The sequence below is a fragment of the Rhopilema esculentum genome, chromosome 16, assembly GCF_057945365.1.
Source record: "Rhopilema esculentum isolate cy_ngs chromosome 16, ASM5794536v1, whole genome shotgun sequence".
In the NCBI taxonomy this organism is placed as follows: Eukaryota; Metazoa; Cnidaria; class Scyphozoa; order Rhizostomeae; family Rhizostomatidae; genus Rhopilema; species Rhopilema esculentum.
The window spans coordinates 10,093,515-10,110,569 of record NC_142830.1 but is presented as its reverse complement, the minus strand read 5'-3'; the positions used below and the strand labels follow the sequence as shown (position 1 = coordinate 10,110,569).

Here is a 17,055-nt window from a genome sequence, read left to right as displayed (position 1 = left end):
CCATCAGCTCAAAAAATAATTACTAGAGAAAAAGTTAACCTCAAACTGCAAAAGAAAGTTTGCTTTTTTCTCTGTTTTTTAAAAATTTCCCCATTAACGATACCCAAAAAAACAATTCGGAATTTCATGAACCCTACAAGTGATTGTACAATTGACTGATCCAAAAAAATAATCATTTTTCAAATTCAAGACCCAAAAAGTAACCCAAGCACCCCTATCCTAAAAGTTCACCCCTCTGGAACACAGAATTATATTATAAGCCCGTACCAAACATTTATTAAAGTCTAAGGTATACCTATTTCTAAGCTCGAAATTTAAAAACAATCTGGAAATTTGGTAAATAGTCATGTACAAAGAATCTGCGAGGAATGGATGATATCGAGATTATTAACGTTGGCAAGAAAGAACATAAAAATACTTTACAACGTCCATACGAAACCTACAAAAACCCTATATCTAACATTATATAAGAGAAGAGAGAGAGAGAAGAAGACCAAGACAAATGTGGTACACCAAGGTATGAGAACCTGAAGAAGAGTGCTCAAGACCAGCCAAGATGGGGATCCATTTTCGCCAACCTTGTGGAAAGAGAAGGCCCTATTTCCTGACATATACACAGCCGTTGGTATTTTTAACGTGTTTGTTATGTTTAGATCCACCTGTTGCTTGCATGCGTGCAAGCATGCATAGGAGGTCTGATCTGGCTCCCGAATCTACATAAAATAGTTTTCCATGCACCCTCCATCTCCCCCCCACCCCCCACCCCTCCAGAAACTTTTGGTGTGAGATTAGCTAAGAAGGAGAAGTAGAGGTACTCCGTTTGACCATGGCTCCAAGTTCCCATCTGTATAACGTCATAGTAGAAATAGTATATCTTGTATCTTGCTTCGAGGGATGCACCAGATTCTCGAAATAATTGACTCATCGAAGATTTGCTCTTATTCATCTAAAGGTGATGGGGTCAAAACATAGGGATAGATGAGTATCGTTTTGATGAACGGTGACAGAACTTTGTTAAGGTAGCGGAATATAATAGCCTTATCTCATAAACTCTTATATTTCAAATTTTGCGAAAAGTTCACGACAACAGTTAGGTTCTAGTGATTAAACAAGTATCATATTACATAGAAATGACATTTCACAATAACAGTAATCTTGGGCAATGGAATAAGGCGACTGGTAACTATGAAAGCAACATAGGGAGAGTAGATTCCTAAACAATGTATACTTTTTACTAACATCAAAACATATGAAACATCTTCTAGCAACAATCCTTTTAGGCGTGGCGCTTGAGACAAACATTCAAGGTTATGACATCTTTATTCAAGGTAACTGCCGACGGGCTTAAGCCCCCTTGCCCTCCCCCCGTACCGCCATTCCTGCACTCTAGGAAAAAAATGTTCTATAGCCTTCAGTTTGGTTTTAAAGAAAAGCCCTCTGCAGTTCATCCCGTTCTTGAGCCATGCAAGTCCTGATGACAACATTTATCAAAACCCCGTTGATAACAAACACCGCGTAGTTCTAACTTCAGCTTTTAGCACGAGTGGCCATTGTACACAAAAAGCTCTATCATTACGGGGCATACACAACTGGCTCTCTAGTCACTTAAAAACAGAACTCAGTAGACAGTAACTAAAAGCAAAATGTTCTAAATAAGCCAAGAGTGCCTCATGGATCCATACTAAGACCAGTTCTTTTTACCCTTTATCTGAATGATATCCCAAGTCAAGCATGTTAAAAAACTGGTTTTTCACATATGATATTAACTACTTGCATCACAACTGATACTAAACTTTTCTTGAAAACGCAAAATTACAAAAAAAGAAATTGGTAAATATGAACCCATATTTTGTCAAACTAAAGCAAAATATTCTTTAAGAATGCCAGAAATCATTTCATAATTTTGTTGTGTATTCAGAGGTATGTTACTGCCTTGAGACTTATGGGCTGACTAGAAAGAAGCAGTTTAAGGATTTGCAGACGATGGGAAATAAAATATCAAAGAACTTACTCTTCAGAGAACTTTATTGCTCGACTGATTACCTACACTAGAAATCTAACTGCCTAAAATTGAGATGCGATTCTGCAACTAATGCATCGAAAAAAGCAGACAAATGACAAGGTGCCACAGGCCCTAAGAAAACAAATATCACAGTATAATTTCATATGACTCGTTGGTACAACTTTTGTAGAGAAATACTATTGAAAAAAAGCAAAAATTTTGATAAAAATATCATTATGGTTTTTTTTACATTTTACCACATATAACCTCATTCTGTCACGAATAGACTGAGATGTGGTCTCATGAGTATACGCTGATTCATCATCGAATCACTGTGATTAAGTCTTGATTTTAAATTACAATGAACAAGGGCTAATCGATGTTGATGCTTAGGGCAGGATTGCTTCTACTGTAAAAAAGTGCCTTAATTTAAATAGATCAATTCGAGCTAATCAATTTGAGCCTTCAAAACAGATACTTTTAAGTAAAATTGATTGCCATCGTTTGGCTCATTGCAATCAAACGTCTCTGCTTTCATTTTAACTTGAAGTTAATACCTTGTGAAGGCAACAGTAGAGTTGAAAGTGATGGACTGCAAACGATGCCTTTCTCAAGCGATAAGAATGCAGAGGTCTTGGAAAGCATTCTTGAAGCTTTTATCTCTGTTTGTATTCTAATTATTTTACATTCCTTCAAATATATCTACACTTGTTTTCAGGTTAAACAGAAAACTCTTTTACTTGGTGTGATGGAATATATCAAAATTTTGATTTTTCGGATTTTATGAATTATGTATTTTGAGTATTAGGATTTAAAAAATAGACGATTAAAAAAACAATGTTTTCCCAACTTATGACCAACTTTTCCAATTGAAAGGATGTTCGTCACAAATATTTGGCAAATTTTTATTTACTTTCTAGCAAAATAAATGCAGGGGTCTCGAAACGATAAAGAAACAAAAAACAGCATTTCAAAACGATGCAACATCGAAACTGTGATGATTTCACAGCTATCTCTTTGCGTCATTTGACGGCAATTGACTCCACAGCAAAAACCACATTAAACACATATCGTTTTGCTTAATATTAACCTTTCATTTCAACAGACTCGCAGCATTAAAGATTTAGAGATTTGAAACTTTCTTTCTCCGAGCATCCGCGCGCTTTTCGTGATAAAGTGGTCAAAGGCACAGCAAGCCACTAGGAACAGGTGCAAGCAAATTAGGCCTAACTTTTCTGAATCTGGGTCACGGGCAACTCTCGCCAATATTTGCATAACAATGTTAGAAAGGATGACGAAGAGAACCTCAGTCGAGCTTTGGTTGCAACTAAATCAAATTTTCTAATCGGATATAAAAATTGCTCTGAAACTACATCAGGAGAGTTGACGGAGGGTGGGCAGAGGCCTTTTGATAATCTCACAATCAGAAAAAGTGTCGTTTCAAAGCCGAAAACGTGCACTATTATCAGGAACCTTAGATTGTCTTTCAATGACTTTCAACTGATTGTTGGTTTTGCAAAAACCTGACCCATGATGTGATGTATTCAATTCATATCGAATGAGGTGTGCAGCAACAGATCTCAGGAGCAGCATTGAAGATCTGTCGCAGCGCAGCAAAGTAGATGTAGCATCTGCAACACTGATTGAAATGAAATAGACACAGCATTGGGAAAAACAGCAATTTGGATGAAAAGCACTTTCTAGAAAGTTCCCTTGGAGAATAAACCAAGGCCTACTGTATTTTCAATGGCAAATAATATGGGTACATGCCCCATAGTCCCTACGCCCATTACGGCAGTATACATTTACCAGACATGGTGATTGATGGATCACGATGAAATAACGATGGCCTTTGACAGTATTCGAATGAGTATTTAGGAGCCTTTGCGAGACAGAAAAATACAACTTTTTTTATAAAAATCAAGTAAATCTAAAATCTATGAAGTGCAAAAAGTGTGTGTTTATGCAATTGAAAACGAGCTCAGTAGCTGTAACTTTCATAAGACTACAAATTTTAAAAAGCTACCAAACGTTTTGATACGTGTAGGGCAATATACTAAATAGGCAGCTCTTTTTGTTAACTTGAATTAACTTATGATATATGACATTCATGTTCTCCAATTTTTCAAAACAGACATAACTGGTTAGTTTTGAGTCCTAAAGCGTACTAGGGGAAAAAGATTATATTCAAGAACTTAGTGTGGATATCAGACCCAACTCAAGAATATGGCCGACAAAGTTAAGGGTTCAGGTGTATGGCCAACTTCGTCGTTGTCTAGGACCTTAGATATGACTCATGAATTGAAATTCAGCTCCAAAGAACGAGGCTAATTAAAAATTTCAACTTTAAGCTGCCTAGCAGTGCCCTATCACCTTATACGTCCATTTACAATACAATACGAAAATGACAAAATCAGCCTAAAACCAAACCAGTTGGTGCTGTACAACATTAATCAATCGAGATAATCGATTCAAGAAATTTTAACATTACTTTCCCCAAAAACCAAATCATCGATCAAATCTTGACAGCTATGGCTGAGTCAGACTTTTACAAACTGGCTAAGTCAATACGGAGATATTGCTTGAGTTAGCTCATTTCAACTGTTGAAACATTATTTGGTCAACGATTATGCATAGCTAAGATTTGATCAATGTTCTACGTATTGCAATAATGTTGTGCTATGTGCCTGATCTGGCAGTGCACACAGAACAACCATTTTCCCGGAGTCCACGATTTAAACCCTAAGCTTAATCTACTTTTTACAATAGGTTTTGCAATACTATTCAAGTAAAACATTACATATTAATTATTACAACAGTCAAGGATATTTTGCTTCTCAAAATTTGATAACTTTCATTTTTCAATTATGAACAATTCAAAATTAAAAATAAATTCTTTCATTTCTAATATTCCACAAAAATCCAAACAATGCAAGAGACATTGAAAAGCGATTTGTAATTAAAACAACTAACAAAACTACGTATCAAATGCACAAATAGCTCAAAGCAAAGAAGGAGACAAGAATTTCTTTAAAGACCTACTATGTTTTAACGTGAAATTGCTGCTTAAAGTGGTGTAATAGACTACCAAAAAGGAATATGCCTTAGCGAAAAGGAAATACTTGAATTGGGAGTTTTTAATGAAAAACAGAACATAACCTTCCATAAGTAATTGGAGTTTTTCCTTACAAAATAGGCCACCAAATTACACTTAATCAAAGACATTGGTCTTAGTTTGTATTTTGGAGAAACATCGTAGAGAAAACACCTGCAGAAGGGCTGCAGACACATCGTACAAGAAAATAAGCAACAACTTTCAGACTGGTTACACTATAGCGCGATGCTCTGGGTTAAGCGACGACTGGAATTTTTCTGACTAATGATCATGTCAAACGAATCCCCTTCTTTGCAATCTAATCACAGGAAATAAAAAATGTCTATCATCACAGCAAATAATTAAGATAATACTCTAAAACGAAAAAAATAAACCCTAAGCTTACTATCTACAAAATCAGCACCAAGCTTCATTGCAAGCAAGTTGGAGCAGTCCAACCAAACAGTTTAGCAATCAGAGTCACTGGGCACTTTGTTTGACCTGACTTCATCACCATACCACTGCACTTGGCTGTACAAAGGATTAGTTAGGCCAGGATCCTCACTGGTTTCAGTGTTGTCATCTTCGTCGTGAGTAAGGTTTGTAGCTCCATATAACGGGTTAGAAAACATTTTGCTGTGGTTATTGACCTCATTTTCATCTTCGCCGTACATTGGGTTTACCATGGCAACATCTGTGTCACATCTCTTAGCTATATGTCTCTCCATTGCATCATAATAGTTAACGCCAACATCGCCAGGAAATTGTGTCGCCTCCGCAGCGGCATTCCTACGTGCGTTTCGTTTCCTTATTCGTGCGATTAGAACAAATGCGACCATCATTAATAAACCAGCTCCACCGCCAATTAGAATGTAAATGTTGTTACCCTTAAGGATCTTGAAGCCACCAACGTCTCCCTCTTTGTCTTTCGAACTCTTTCCTGTTTCGGCTGTAATACCAAGTTCCTTGATCCGCTGGTAGGAAGCATCGCAATAAACCCAATATATCGAAGACTTTTGCAATCTGGAACAAGTTTTATTGACAGCCCTCAAGAAAGAATCTTGCGCCACAAGGTTATCTTTAACTCTGATAGCCAAAGGAAACAAAACATGCTTTGATTCAGAGAGAACATTTCTCTTCGTCTTTGATGACTTTAAGGGATACATAACAACATCAGTAGCCTTAAAGAAGCCTCCATTTGATAAATCTTCGTCGAGGTCAACAGCATAGTACGGGATATCAACCAATTTTGTTATAAAGCTTCTAAATGTGTATTTCCATTTGTTCTGCAACAGGGTATTTTCTGGAACTGACGTCGAAGGAAAAGAAAGTGTCACTACTTGGTTCTCAGTGGCACAAAGAACCTTTTGACCACCTTTATCTAAGCTTTTAACATCGGCATACCCAGGAGGGACGCAGACATTATTACCGCATGGATTAGGATTACAATCTTTTTCCAGTCTGTTACATACTAAGCCCCAGATACCTTCAGAACACGAACACGAAAATCCTGCTACAAGATCTGAACAGTCACCTTTCACGCACTCTTTTCTGTTGCATTCATTTATATCGATCTCACAGTTGCGACCCTCGTAACCATCGTCGCATTCGCATCGATAATTGTTAACGAGATCGAAGCATGTGCCATGCTGACATGGTGCTCCTGCACAGTCGTCAATATTTGTCTTGCAGCGATCGTCAGTGAACCCTGGTTGACAAACACACCTGAAGCTCATCAGCTTGTCAACACAAGTTCCGTTGTTGCTGCATGGCAAGCAAGTAGCTTTGGACTTGCATGCCTTGTCCGGATCATCGCAAAACTGGCAGCCAGCCTTGCAGTCGTCTATTTGCTGACAAGTGCCCATTTTTGGCTCGTAACCACGCAGACATCCACAGTTTCCGTGGGTGGTGTTAATGCGCTGGCAAAGCTCTTCTCCGCAGTCCAGGGTGCCCGTAAAACATGGGTCAGACCGTTTTACTTTAATTACGACCATTCCTTGGGCCGAAAGCGGTGGCACGCCATTATCACTAACATTCAAGCTTAGATTATAATTCTGAACTGTATCAAAATCAAGTTCTTTTTTAAGGGCTAAATAAGATACCTTAGCAGGTCCATGGGTCTCGACAACTTGGAATGTATCCCGCCAGTTCAATGCAGAAAAGGTCAAAAGTTGTTTGAATCCTTCTGGGTTATCGGCAAAAAGTTCTCCAATGTGTGTGCCAACCGTTGTGTTTTCTGGTACCTCGTTTCCAACAAGGTTCACCATACGGATATTAGATGGGAACTCGTTAACATCCGTGATTTCCACTTGGATGTCGGCAGATAAAGACAGACTAGGCTGGCCGTTATCAGTCACTTTTATGGTTATTGGGATGGTCTTGGAAGCGGGCAATGCCTCGTAGTCCAGCCGAGACGCGTTTTTCACGCGTAAAAGAACAGAATTCTCATTAATCTGCAAAGAAAAATTGGAAGTTCTTACAACAATTAATAAACGATATAGGTTTAATGTTTAAGTCCCAAAAAAGGACCTATTATGATTTTTCATTCAACAGTTAAGGCAAAATAGATTTTTTTAGATAAGGTTCCTCAGGAACGGGGTTGTTTCCACAGCAAAGGGTTCGTTACCTCAGCTAATGGGTCATCTCTTCAACAAAGAGTTTGTCGCCGCAGCAAAGGGGGTCGTCCTTTCAACAACAGGAGCGTTGGGTAAGATCAGTGCTATTTCATTCTTGCATAAAAAGCTCGAAGGGAGGGTCATACGCACTTATGGCCCACGAGCAATCAGATGGTCACCCACTAGAATGTTTCTTACAAAAATATGCATATTTTTCTTGTTTGAGAATGATAAAAACTGAAGGAAATGACCTTTTATCAGGTCAATTTATTGGGGAGAAAGTAAAAAAGTTAAGCAGTGTCTGGTCCCCTGAATAAGGATTTGCAATATTAGTGGTACTGCATTGACAAACGAAACTGCTCCTAAAACACTACATAATGTATCATTCGGTTGCCTGTTGATCGCGTTTAGCGTGAAACTCGGAGTAGCAACTTAGAACCGTCCAGTTCTATACACCAAAAGCGTTAATGTATCATTCGTGTATCGCCCTAACAAAAAGATGGACAGTCAAAACAAGTGGCAGAGAGATGAACGGTAAAGATGCCCTAGGATGGCAACCGATTCCAACGTTCTTGATGGTCGGATTTCAAAACTTTCGTTTGTTACAAACTTGTCAGATTCATTCAGTAATTTTTGATCATCAGGTAACTTTTTTGCTGAAATTAAAGCCTTGAACTTGTAGCAAAAAGGGACGTTGAGGGCAAATGTTTCGATTAAAGGAAGCTCTAACAAAAGTAATGGCACTTCGCAATATAAATTTTTTTCGTAGTAATAACTTTACCAGTAAGTAGAAAATAAGACATAATTTCTTGCGACCCCCGGTAGACTGAAATGAATTATTGACCCTCACTTTTTCTATTGAGAAAAGAAGACCCGATGCATATAAATTTGCTTGTCAGTTTATCAAAGACAAATTCAAATCACTGGTACTTTATTTTTTGGCTCGAATAGAAATAAATTTCTTCGAGAAGATGTCAGGAGTTGCAGCAGGTAGGACAATAATGTGGCGAATTAATCTACGGGAAATTGTACAGCAGAAAAGCATTACCATGAAAACGTCATCCTTGGAATACATTGTGTACGTGTGTTTCTGGCTTTTGTCTTGATCAATGCATGTCAGCTGCCCAACCACTGCTTCTGGTGGTGAATTCTCCGGTAACAAGACCCGACTTCCTCCATTGATCAAGATTTCTGTTGGTTTATCATTGGAATCAATAACAGCAATGCTTATCTGTTTTTGCACTGATAAAGCTGGTGAGCCATTGTCGAAGCATTGTACTGTTGCTGGTGGAAAAATCGTGTCAAAAGTCACAAAGAGGTGAGTGACATACTCTTTCCAATAAGATAGCAGCGGTGTCAACATACAGTGTATCAAAAAATTCAATATGTAAACAATGTACGAAGTAACATATCAAGCAAGAAATCTCTAGTAGGACGATGAAAGTAATCGAAATTTCTGATTTTTCTACGTTGTTTTACCAGATTCTAAAGTCAGCCTAGTGGCGGTAGAGCTCCAAACTTAAAAATATCCCATAATGGAAACAACGATGAGATTAGCAAAATTGGACACAGTCTTACAAGAAAGTATACAAATTTTGCAATTTAAAAAAACGTTTTTCACTGAAATAGCAATTTCCCGAAACTCCTAATCGCGGGGACATTACAAAAGAAGCTGAACTTTCTTTTCCTGGTCACAATTAGACTTTGCAATATAACAAGGAATTGTCAATAGGTGGGAAATAACAAAATATACCATTGATAACTGGAGCAGTCTCAAAATCCAAGGTAGCACTTCCCCTGATCCACATATCGACAGTATCGATACTAGCTCCACTTCTGAAGAAAAAGAAGCCAGGGTTGTTGACAACAGAGCATGAGCGAACTCTGTGATCTCGATCTTCGTCGATTACTTTAAGATTAGCCACGGCCCTGTCAGCTGTGTTGTTCTCTGGTACTGGATAAAGTGTGACGACAATATCAGATGGTGCATCATTGGAATCCGTAATGGTTATGTTGAAAGATTTTTGGAAACTCAGCGCTGGATTCCCGGAATCAGTCGCATTTATCATTATGCTGATTGATGCTTCTATTTCAAAATCGAGTTTTCCAGCTACGATAAGATGCATTCCATGTATCGCCAAATTATCTAGAAGCAAGAAGATATGTGTGAATTGCATTTCAAGCATTAATGCACCGACCAGTTTTTTTTAGTCGGTTATGTCAGGGAGAGACCTGGAGGCCTATATCAAAGCCCTAACCAGGGAATAGAAGGAGGGGATAAGAAAAGAGGGAGACGAGGTTAAATTTTTTGATTCTAGGTTGGAAAGAACAAAGGTTATAAGGGTCTGGGAAGCAAGAAGAGTTTATAGCGTTCCAAAATTTCCGAGTTCTTGGAAGGAAAGATAATTGTTGGACACTTTTCATGAATTTAGTAAGGGTCAGCAAGAGAAGAATTTGTCTTAGAGGACCAGGGATATTATCTTTGACCTACAAGAACTGTGAGTACATCCATGGGCAGCATCCCAACGCCGACGAGGAAGAGTTTGGAGAGACTTTGTTGGATATTGTTGGAATTAGAAGAAATATATTATTGGTGAAAAGGAAGAATTAATCAAATACACAAGAGATGCAATCGGGGACACTGACAGTCTTGCTACCCTGGGTACCAGAGCCATAACATCACTGGCGTGAACAGTAATGTAGTAGATAGATAGGATATTTTTAGTGGTAAAATGGAAAAGTTTGCATTTCCACACCTTTTTGCCGCTTGTGTATCTAGGGTATATCCTTACCTATATTGTTGATGAGGTTGAAGATATGAGTTTGTCCAGCATCTTCATCAACTGTGCTCAAAGTACCAACAATTGTTCCAGAGGGCGAGTTCTCCGCCACAGTTGTTGAAGACAGGGTGATATCTTGAGGACGGTCATTGACGTCTTGTATCTTTGAAAGGGAAAGAAATATCTACATTTAGGATATCGCGATTACCTTAAGGCAGTCATACTTAGTACTCAATGGTAAAAGCAGTTGAGTTGGCATCCTAATCTTTCCGAGATGGATATCGTCACAACGACAGGGAAGTGATACCAACGTACCCCGGGTCCTTAGCATCTTTGCCATAGAAAAAATTCCTGCAAAAATTTTATTTTTGTGGTCAAAGTTTATGCCAAAGCCCATAAAACCCTCAAACAAGACGCACTAGTAAAGCCAGAAAAAAGTCTTTGATCTCTCCGGATCAAAACTTTCTCTCTGGTTGTCTGGATAGTGCGTTAGGTCTGGGACGGAAATTTCGACTTAATATCACTAGATTGTGTAATATTGATGGGCTTGTCAATTCAAAGTAAATGATTTATCGTATTATCATGCTTGCAGTCTGACATGATGCTTAAGTATGATCTCGCCAGAGTTCCGCGCGTAACATCGAAGAATAAGATATCTGAATAATGAATGTCTTAGAAAGAAACAGTTGAATGATGAAGGGGATGACAGGAGCAAAGGTGGTTCAAGTCAAAACATCGCATTATGCTTTTTTCATTCGCTGTTAAACATCATCAAAGCTACACGCAGATATCAGCAAGCCACAGCGAAAAAGGAGTCTGGTTGCTCTCAAAATATATTAAATTTAAATTAACATCTATCTAAAAAACATGTTTGTGAAGAGTATTAAGAAAAATAGCTTCACTACCTAACTTTTTTATTGTATACAAGCCATTGATTACACAGTTCTTCTGTAAGATAGGCTCTATGTAAACAGCAGCATAACGACTTCTTAGTCTAGCGCACCTGTCTGGCATGCGTTTTCGCGGTATTTCAAATAGTGTCCTATTTTTCACTCATTTCCTAAGCAATTTTTAATCGTTTGATCCAATATCACACAAAGTTCTTATCAATTTACAATCATGAGGGATGCAAGTTTTAAAACCTGACACCGCATTGCCTAGAATGGTCGCCAAAAGAAGTTGGAACACAGAGATTGGGCTTGTAAAAATGTATAATTGTCTTCATTTTCCTATTTCGAGCGGACGCCCCCCCCCCCCCGCCTTTATCGTACTGAAACCTTGAAAATGTCAAGAAGCATCGATGAAGGAACCGGGGATGGCATAGGGGGCATGTGCCCCAACTCTTTAGAAACAGAGGCCAAGTACCTTTTTCAGCTCACGGAAGTGCTCCTTTTTGCCTTACCTTGGGAACAAGAGCCACATAAACTCACGCGCGTAAATAGAAAAAAAGGAACAGAGAAGCGTCTATATGTTTTGCCTACATATGTCCTACGCCCGCTTTTGAAGTTCTTCCATGTCTTTATCAACAAAAACTTCAAAATACGAAATTTTTCGTTTTTCAGGACTGCGGTTTCTTCCATTCAAAAATAATGAGAGACCCCCTCGATCTCATTATGCCCGCCGACACAGCACATTGAACTTATGAATATTATCATTTGCTGTAATTTCTATTACGCAAGACAATCCTAGAGGCCATTAGTCCTGCGTGTATCGAAAATTTCATAGGAAACTGCAAGGAATGAGGCTCTTTCGAAATAGGGAATCCCCATTCGACATCACAGGCTGACCAGCCCTGTGTAGAGGTTTTGGCAAACTGTTGAATCCCCCGGCTAAGATAACATCTTAAAAACGATTATCACTGTTAAGCCGCATTTCAAGGAGGTGAATGCGTACCATAGTGACTAAACTAATCAGGAACAGATGTCTGAAGAATACCTACCGTTATATCTAGGATTTGTTCTGTTGAAAGAGGAGGGCTTCCATTATCCGTAGCGCGAATCTTGACAGAGAATCTGCTCTTAGTCTCGTAATCGAATCGCTGATTGGTTATCAGTGACGCACCGCCAACCAATCGGAAAGCAGCTGAATCAAGCCCAGGCAATAAATCGATTGTCACATTGTCAACATATGTCAGCTGAAAAAAAAGATTAATTCAAATACAGCGAGAATAAGAACAAGGCATGTTTGAAAACATTTTTCGAGTTATTATTTCAAAATCAATGGCTGATCACCTTAAGCAGTTTCTGAATCAATAAAAGAAAGTATTGGCGTGAGAGATCTGATCAAAATTAAAATAAAAATAGGATAAGATAAGTTTAATGCTTATCATACGATGGATTAAGGACTGACAAAATACGACATAACAGAGATGGACCCTCGGAAGTCAGGGGGGGCCTAAATAAGATATTTTCGTTGTGAAAGTAAATGAAATCTGGCAGTACACCATGATGAATTATATGTATACTCTACGCCGAATGTATGCCGAAAATAATCACTTGCACGTCGCTAAGCCGAGAAGAAACATAACTCTATGTCGACGATCTTCAGCCGTACATATATGGATTGCAAACTAGGCAATACACCGGCAAAACACTGCAATTTTGAAAGATGTCGTAGGAAACGCAACTAAATTCTGCAATTGACGAGGAATATAATATTTGTGCTTATGTTATGAAGCTTAACGCCTAGAAGTTCAAGGATTTTTAATACACCAATGTCGAATAAACATTGTTTGTACAGAATCAATGAGCAAACAAGGTCTTCTCTTTATTTAGGTGTTCCTAGGTGTTAAAATTACAGCGATGCAGATTCTAGCTGCATCGCTGTAATCCATCGAAGGGCTTTATTTTTATGCATGTTTTCAAGGTTCTTTTTCATTTAGCATCTTGACTGGCAAAAATTTTCGCCCAGATCTACCCCTTTCTACTTCTACCACAACACTGTCTGTCGTTAACTAACTATTGGTTTTGAAACAAACTTAGTCAAAGTTATACAAATGCAAGCACAGCAAACACCACTCAGTATATTATTATTTGTAGCTGATTTCTGTTCAATTCCACAACTCTAACGTGGATACATTAGTACAGTAAGCGGAGAGCAGAAAAGGGTAAACAATGTCCCACTAGAACATTTCAAAACTCTCTAACATCATTGTTCTACATTTTATGCTGGAAAAAGCCTGCTATCGTGTAAACGAGAACAAACTGAAATCTTCATTAACAAACTACCATTATCGCAACTTCTCCTTTAAAATTAAGTTACAGGATCAATATTTTTCAATTTTAGCACGACTGTTTAATAGTGCTAATGAGAATGTGTAGTTTTGAAGATGTAGAAGATATAAAAAGAGAGCAATGGAAAGGAATAAAAGGAAACAAGGCAACTACTACATATCCGAAAACAATAGACGGTGAAACACAGATGACGAGGAATCACAGGACAAAAAATTAACGATTGGACATTGGACCAACTTCGAAACAAAAATATTTCACTTCTGGCAAATGTTCACGTATTTTGTTGTACTAAAAAAGGGTCAAAAGTAATAAAATTTTGCTTTGTTATTTTATCAAGCATGATGATGTGTTAGGTCATTACTACGTTTTAAAAATATTAATTGACGAAAATTCCAAATTGCGCAGCAGAACACGTCATTCCTAACTTGCTTTAAAACAAAACTTCCATACTTTTTCTACGAAGAAAATATTACATACGAAAAGATTAGAGGTTAACAGATCTTCGGTGATAAACTGGGAATTTCTTACGTGAAAATTTTTTTTCCTGCTGTTACTAGGCTGTTAGTTTGTAATAAACCAGCTTCAACTTAAAAATGATATCAGCTTAAATCTGTACATGTTCACTAGCAGAGTTTAAGCAGTAACGTCGAGAATGTCTATAAGATTTCTTGTAGACCAGATAGAGAAATTCAGATATCACAAAGCAGACAAAACAATGCTGCTCTACAAGGCTGTTTCCAAGCCCCTATTATCTTTACTATCAAACTTGTGCTTCTTTCTTAAAATGTTTTTGTAAATTACGAGACTCTAGTCGTTAGACAGTAGGCAACACGATTGTAAGATATACCTTGCAATGTCTCCGCTCTATTTCCGGCAAAAGCATGTCTTTAGAACTAGGTTGACAAGGTTTTTTCGGGAAAGTGCATTATGCTTTTTGCACCAAACATTATCAAATCGCCTTGGAACCTTCATGGTGACTAAGAATACATCTTTTTGACTTAATGCCAAATTTAAATCATGATCAAATTTAAATTGGAACCACGGGATTACAGGACGCTTTAAAAAGATTAGATTGACCGGTATATAGAATGACCTAGAATTTTAAGCATCACATTTTCGCCTGCTTTTTGAGCCTTTTGGTTCGGCAATCAACAGGAAGTTGCTCTCGTACGCTGGCACTTCCTAAAGAAAATGCTAACAAATTCATGAGCGGCGATTTGCAGTATACACAACTAACGGGCCTCCCTCTGGCCTACGTGGTGCAACAGCTGCGATTTAAAAAAAAATTCTACACTTTATCTCACAAACAATCGATTCTCATTAGAAAAGCATGTAATTGTTACTCGACACGACATTCTATTTGCGTCATAAAATTCTCTTTGCTATTGATTTCATCAGAAAATCGTAAAATTATATTCCTTTTTCATTCATTTCAGGGGGAATGTAGGGATAAGCGTTTTATGGTAACATTGTTTCTGTGGATAAAGTTGACACCGCACCAATAAAATGGGACATTGCATAAATGAAGGAAGTTCTGAAGAGTATATAGGCCATGGTTTGAACTGAGCACGATAGCATGATGACGATAATGATCATGATGATGATGATGATGGATGATGATTTGAGAGGATGAGAAGACTTGTAATGAAAATCAATGATGCAGTGATATGGCGGTTGATGGAAATCACGAGGCGAGAACACTAGAAATAGGAACAAAGTGGTGCTTCACAGCTCACCTCGTTGTCTGGGTCTATAGCAACGATAGTCCCAACAAAGGCTCCTGGGTGTTGGTTTTCCGGTACAGTCTTTGATGATATGTTGAAAGTTGGCCGTTCATTTATGTTCTGAACATTAATGATAAATGTTTTGGTTACGTTGTAGGGATTCACATGGTCCTCTTTGCAGGTTACCTACGGCGGGAGGAATAAGAAAAAAAGCTAAAACGAAACAAACTCAAATTTAAGCTTGGAAGAGAGAAAAGAGCTGTAATTCATACTTTGAACAATACTAATAAAACGGATGGGAGAAGCGTGTATATGCAATCGTCTAGCATATGCTTCACTAGCGAAAGCATTCAGAAATTCAAAATTGAAGAGCTGTAGAAATGCATTCATGTACGTGGTTACTGGTTTAGCCTAAAGTTCGTGGTTAAGTTAGGGAAGAGGTGCATAAAATTTTTTAATACGATAATCTTTGGTGGTCTACCATATAAATTGTAAATTCACTTTGTGGATTAACAAAATAGCCAGCAAAGAAAACCACTTTGAAAAACCTATCTTTCTTTTCTTCAAGAAGACATCCTGTCACGGACTGCTTCAGTAACGTGTTAGCAAGTAGCCTCTCAGTTGAGTTAAAAAATGTTTTGTTCTAAATACTATTAGACTTTGGATACACATAGTAGCTGTAATTGTTGCAAATTGTACTATGATATATTTCAACGTTGCCCTCTTTGTGTTCAACAATAGATTACAATTAGGATAAGGTCATTTCCAACTATGCTGAAGGACAACTCTCGTTCAACATGAAAATGAATGAAAACAGGTGTTTACAGTATCATTTGCTTTCTATGAAATCATGACAAACCTGAAGTGAAAAGGTCTGTTGTCTCTCGTAATTCACAGCACCAGAGACGATCAGCATAATCTTGTTAGCAATCTACAAGAAATTCAAGAATTGCAAAGGTTTGCCTTCCCATAATACGCAAGGTTCACATCGTTATCTTCAACCACGCTGAGAATATTAATTGTTTCGCTCCGGACTTCTAATAAGCATTTCTCACTTTTGTAATGGCGTTTGATGAAGCAAATTGCAATGCACTTTTCTTGTCCTGCTTTGAAATCTAGCAAATAGCAGTGTTGAATAGGCACAAAATATTCTGGAGCGTAGGGCACTTAGTAGACAGTTCAAATAGCAAATATAAGCGGGAGGCAAAATGGAGCTTGCAACAATTTTGCATAAATTTCTGGAACTGTTAGTCAAGGAAAGGTTTTCTTTTTAATCGAAGCACTACATTCAGACACTGTAAAGTTTCATTTCAACTTTTGTATGTTTCTAAATGAGCAAAATAAAGTTCCCGTTTGTATGGTATATATTTAGAAAAACCTGTCTACGATTCAATAGAAAACAATATATCTCGGATACTATAAAACCGAGCATCTTTAGGATGTAGTTATACAGAAAATTATTGTCGGAGTGAATTTGTTGTACTATCACGATTTTCTGCCAAGAAACTTTGAGTAGTTTATTATCATGTAAATCAAAAAATTGCCAACCCTGAGAATTCTCTTAAGCAAAATATGTGTCTGCTATGCTGAGAGGGTTCTAGACAGAG

At 37.8% G+C, this 17,055-nt stretch overlaps 2 protein-coding genes across 5 annotated transcripts in view; one reads left to right on the top strand and one right to left on the bottom strand.

Moving 5' to 3' along the window:
- LOC135682338 (aladin) overlaps window positions 1–13,833 on the top strand; it is a 310,265-nt gene extending 296,432 nt beyond the window's left edge. The window contains exon 19 of the transcript XR_016144695.1: window positions 13,820–13,833. The gene's annotated coding sequence lies outside the window, so the exon portion shown is untranslated. The remainder of the gene's footprint in view (window positions 1–13,819) is intronic.
- The window catches only part of LOC135682313 (cadherin-23), a 54,432-nt gene continuing 41,178 nt past the window's right edge, over window positions 3,802–17,055 (bottom strand). For 3 of the 4 annotated variants that reach the window (XM_065197154.2, XM_065197156.2, XM_065197157.2), the window contains 7 exons: window positions 16,308–16,379; window positions 15,461–15,634; window positions 12,431–12,625; window positions 10,504–10,654; window positions 9,465–9,857; window positions 8,760–8,995; window positions 3,802–7,549 (listed from right to left, as the gene is read on the bottom strand). In XM_065197154.2, the coding sequence (XP_065053226.2) occupies window positions 5,564–7,549; window positions 8,760–8,995; window positions 9,465–9,857; window positions 10,504–10,654; window positions 12,431–12,625; window positions 15,461–15,634; window positions 16,308–16,379 (3,207 nt within the window). In that variant the 3' untranslated portion in view covers window positions 3,802–5,563. The remainder of the gene's footprint in view (window positions 7,550–8,759; window positions 8,996–9,464; window positions 9,858–10,503; window positions 10,655–12,430; window positions 12,626–15,460; window positions 15,635–16,307; window positions 16,380–17,055) is intronic. The other variant, XM_065197155.2, reaches the window with a different exon arrangement.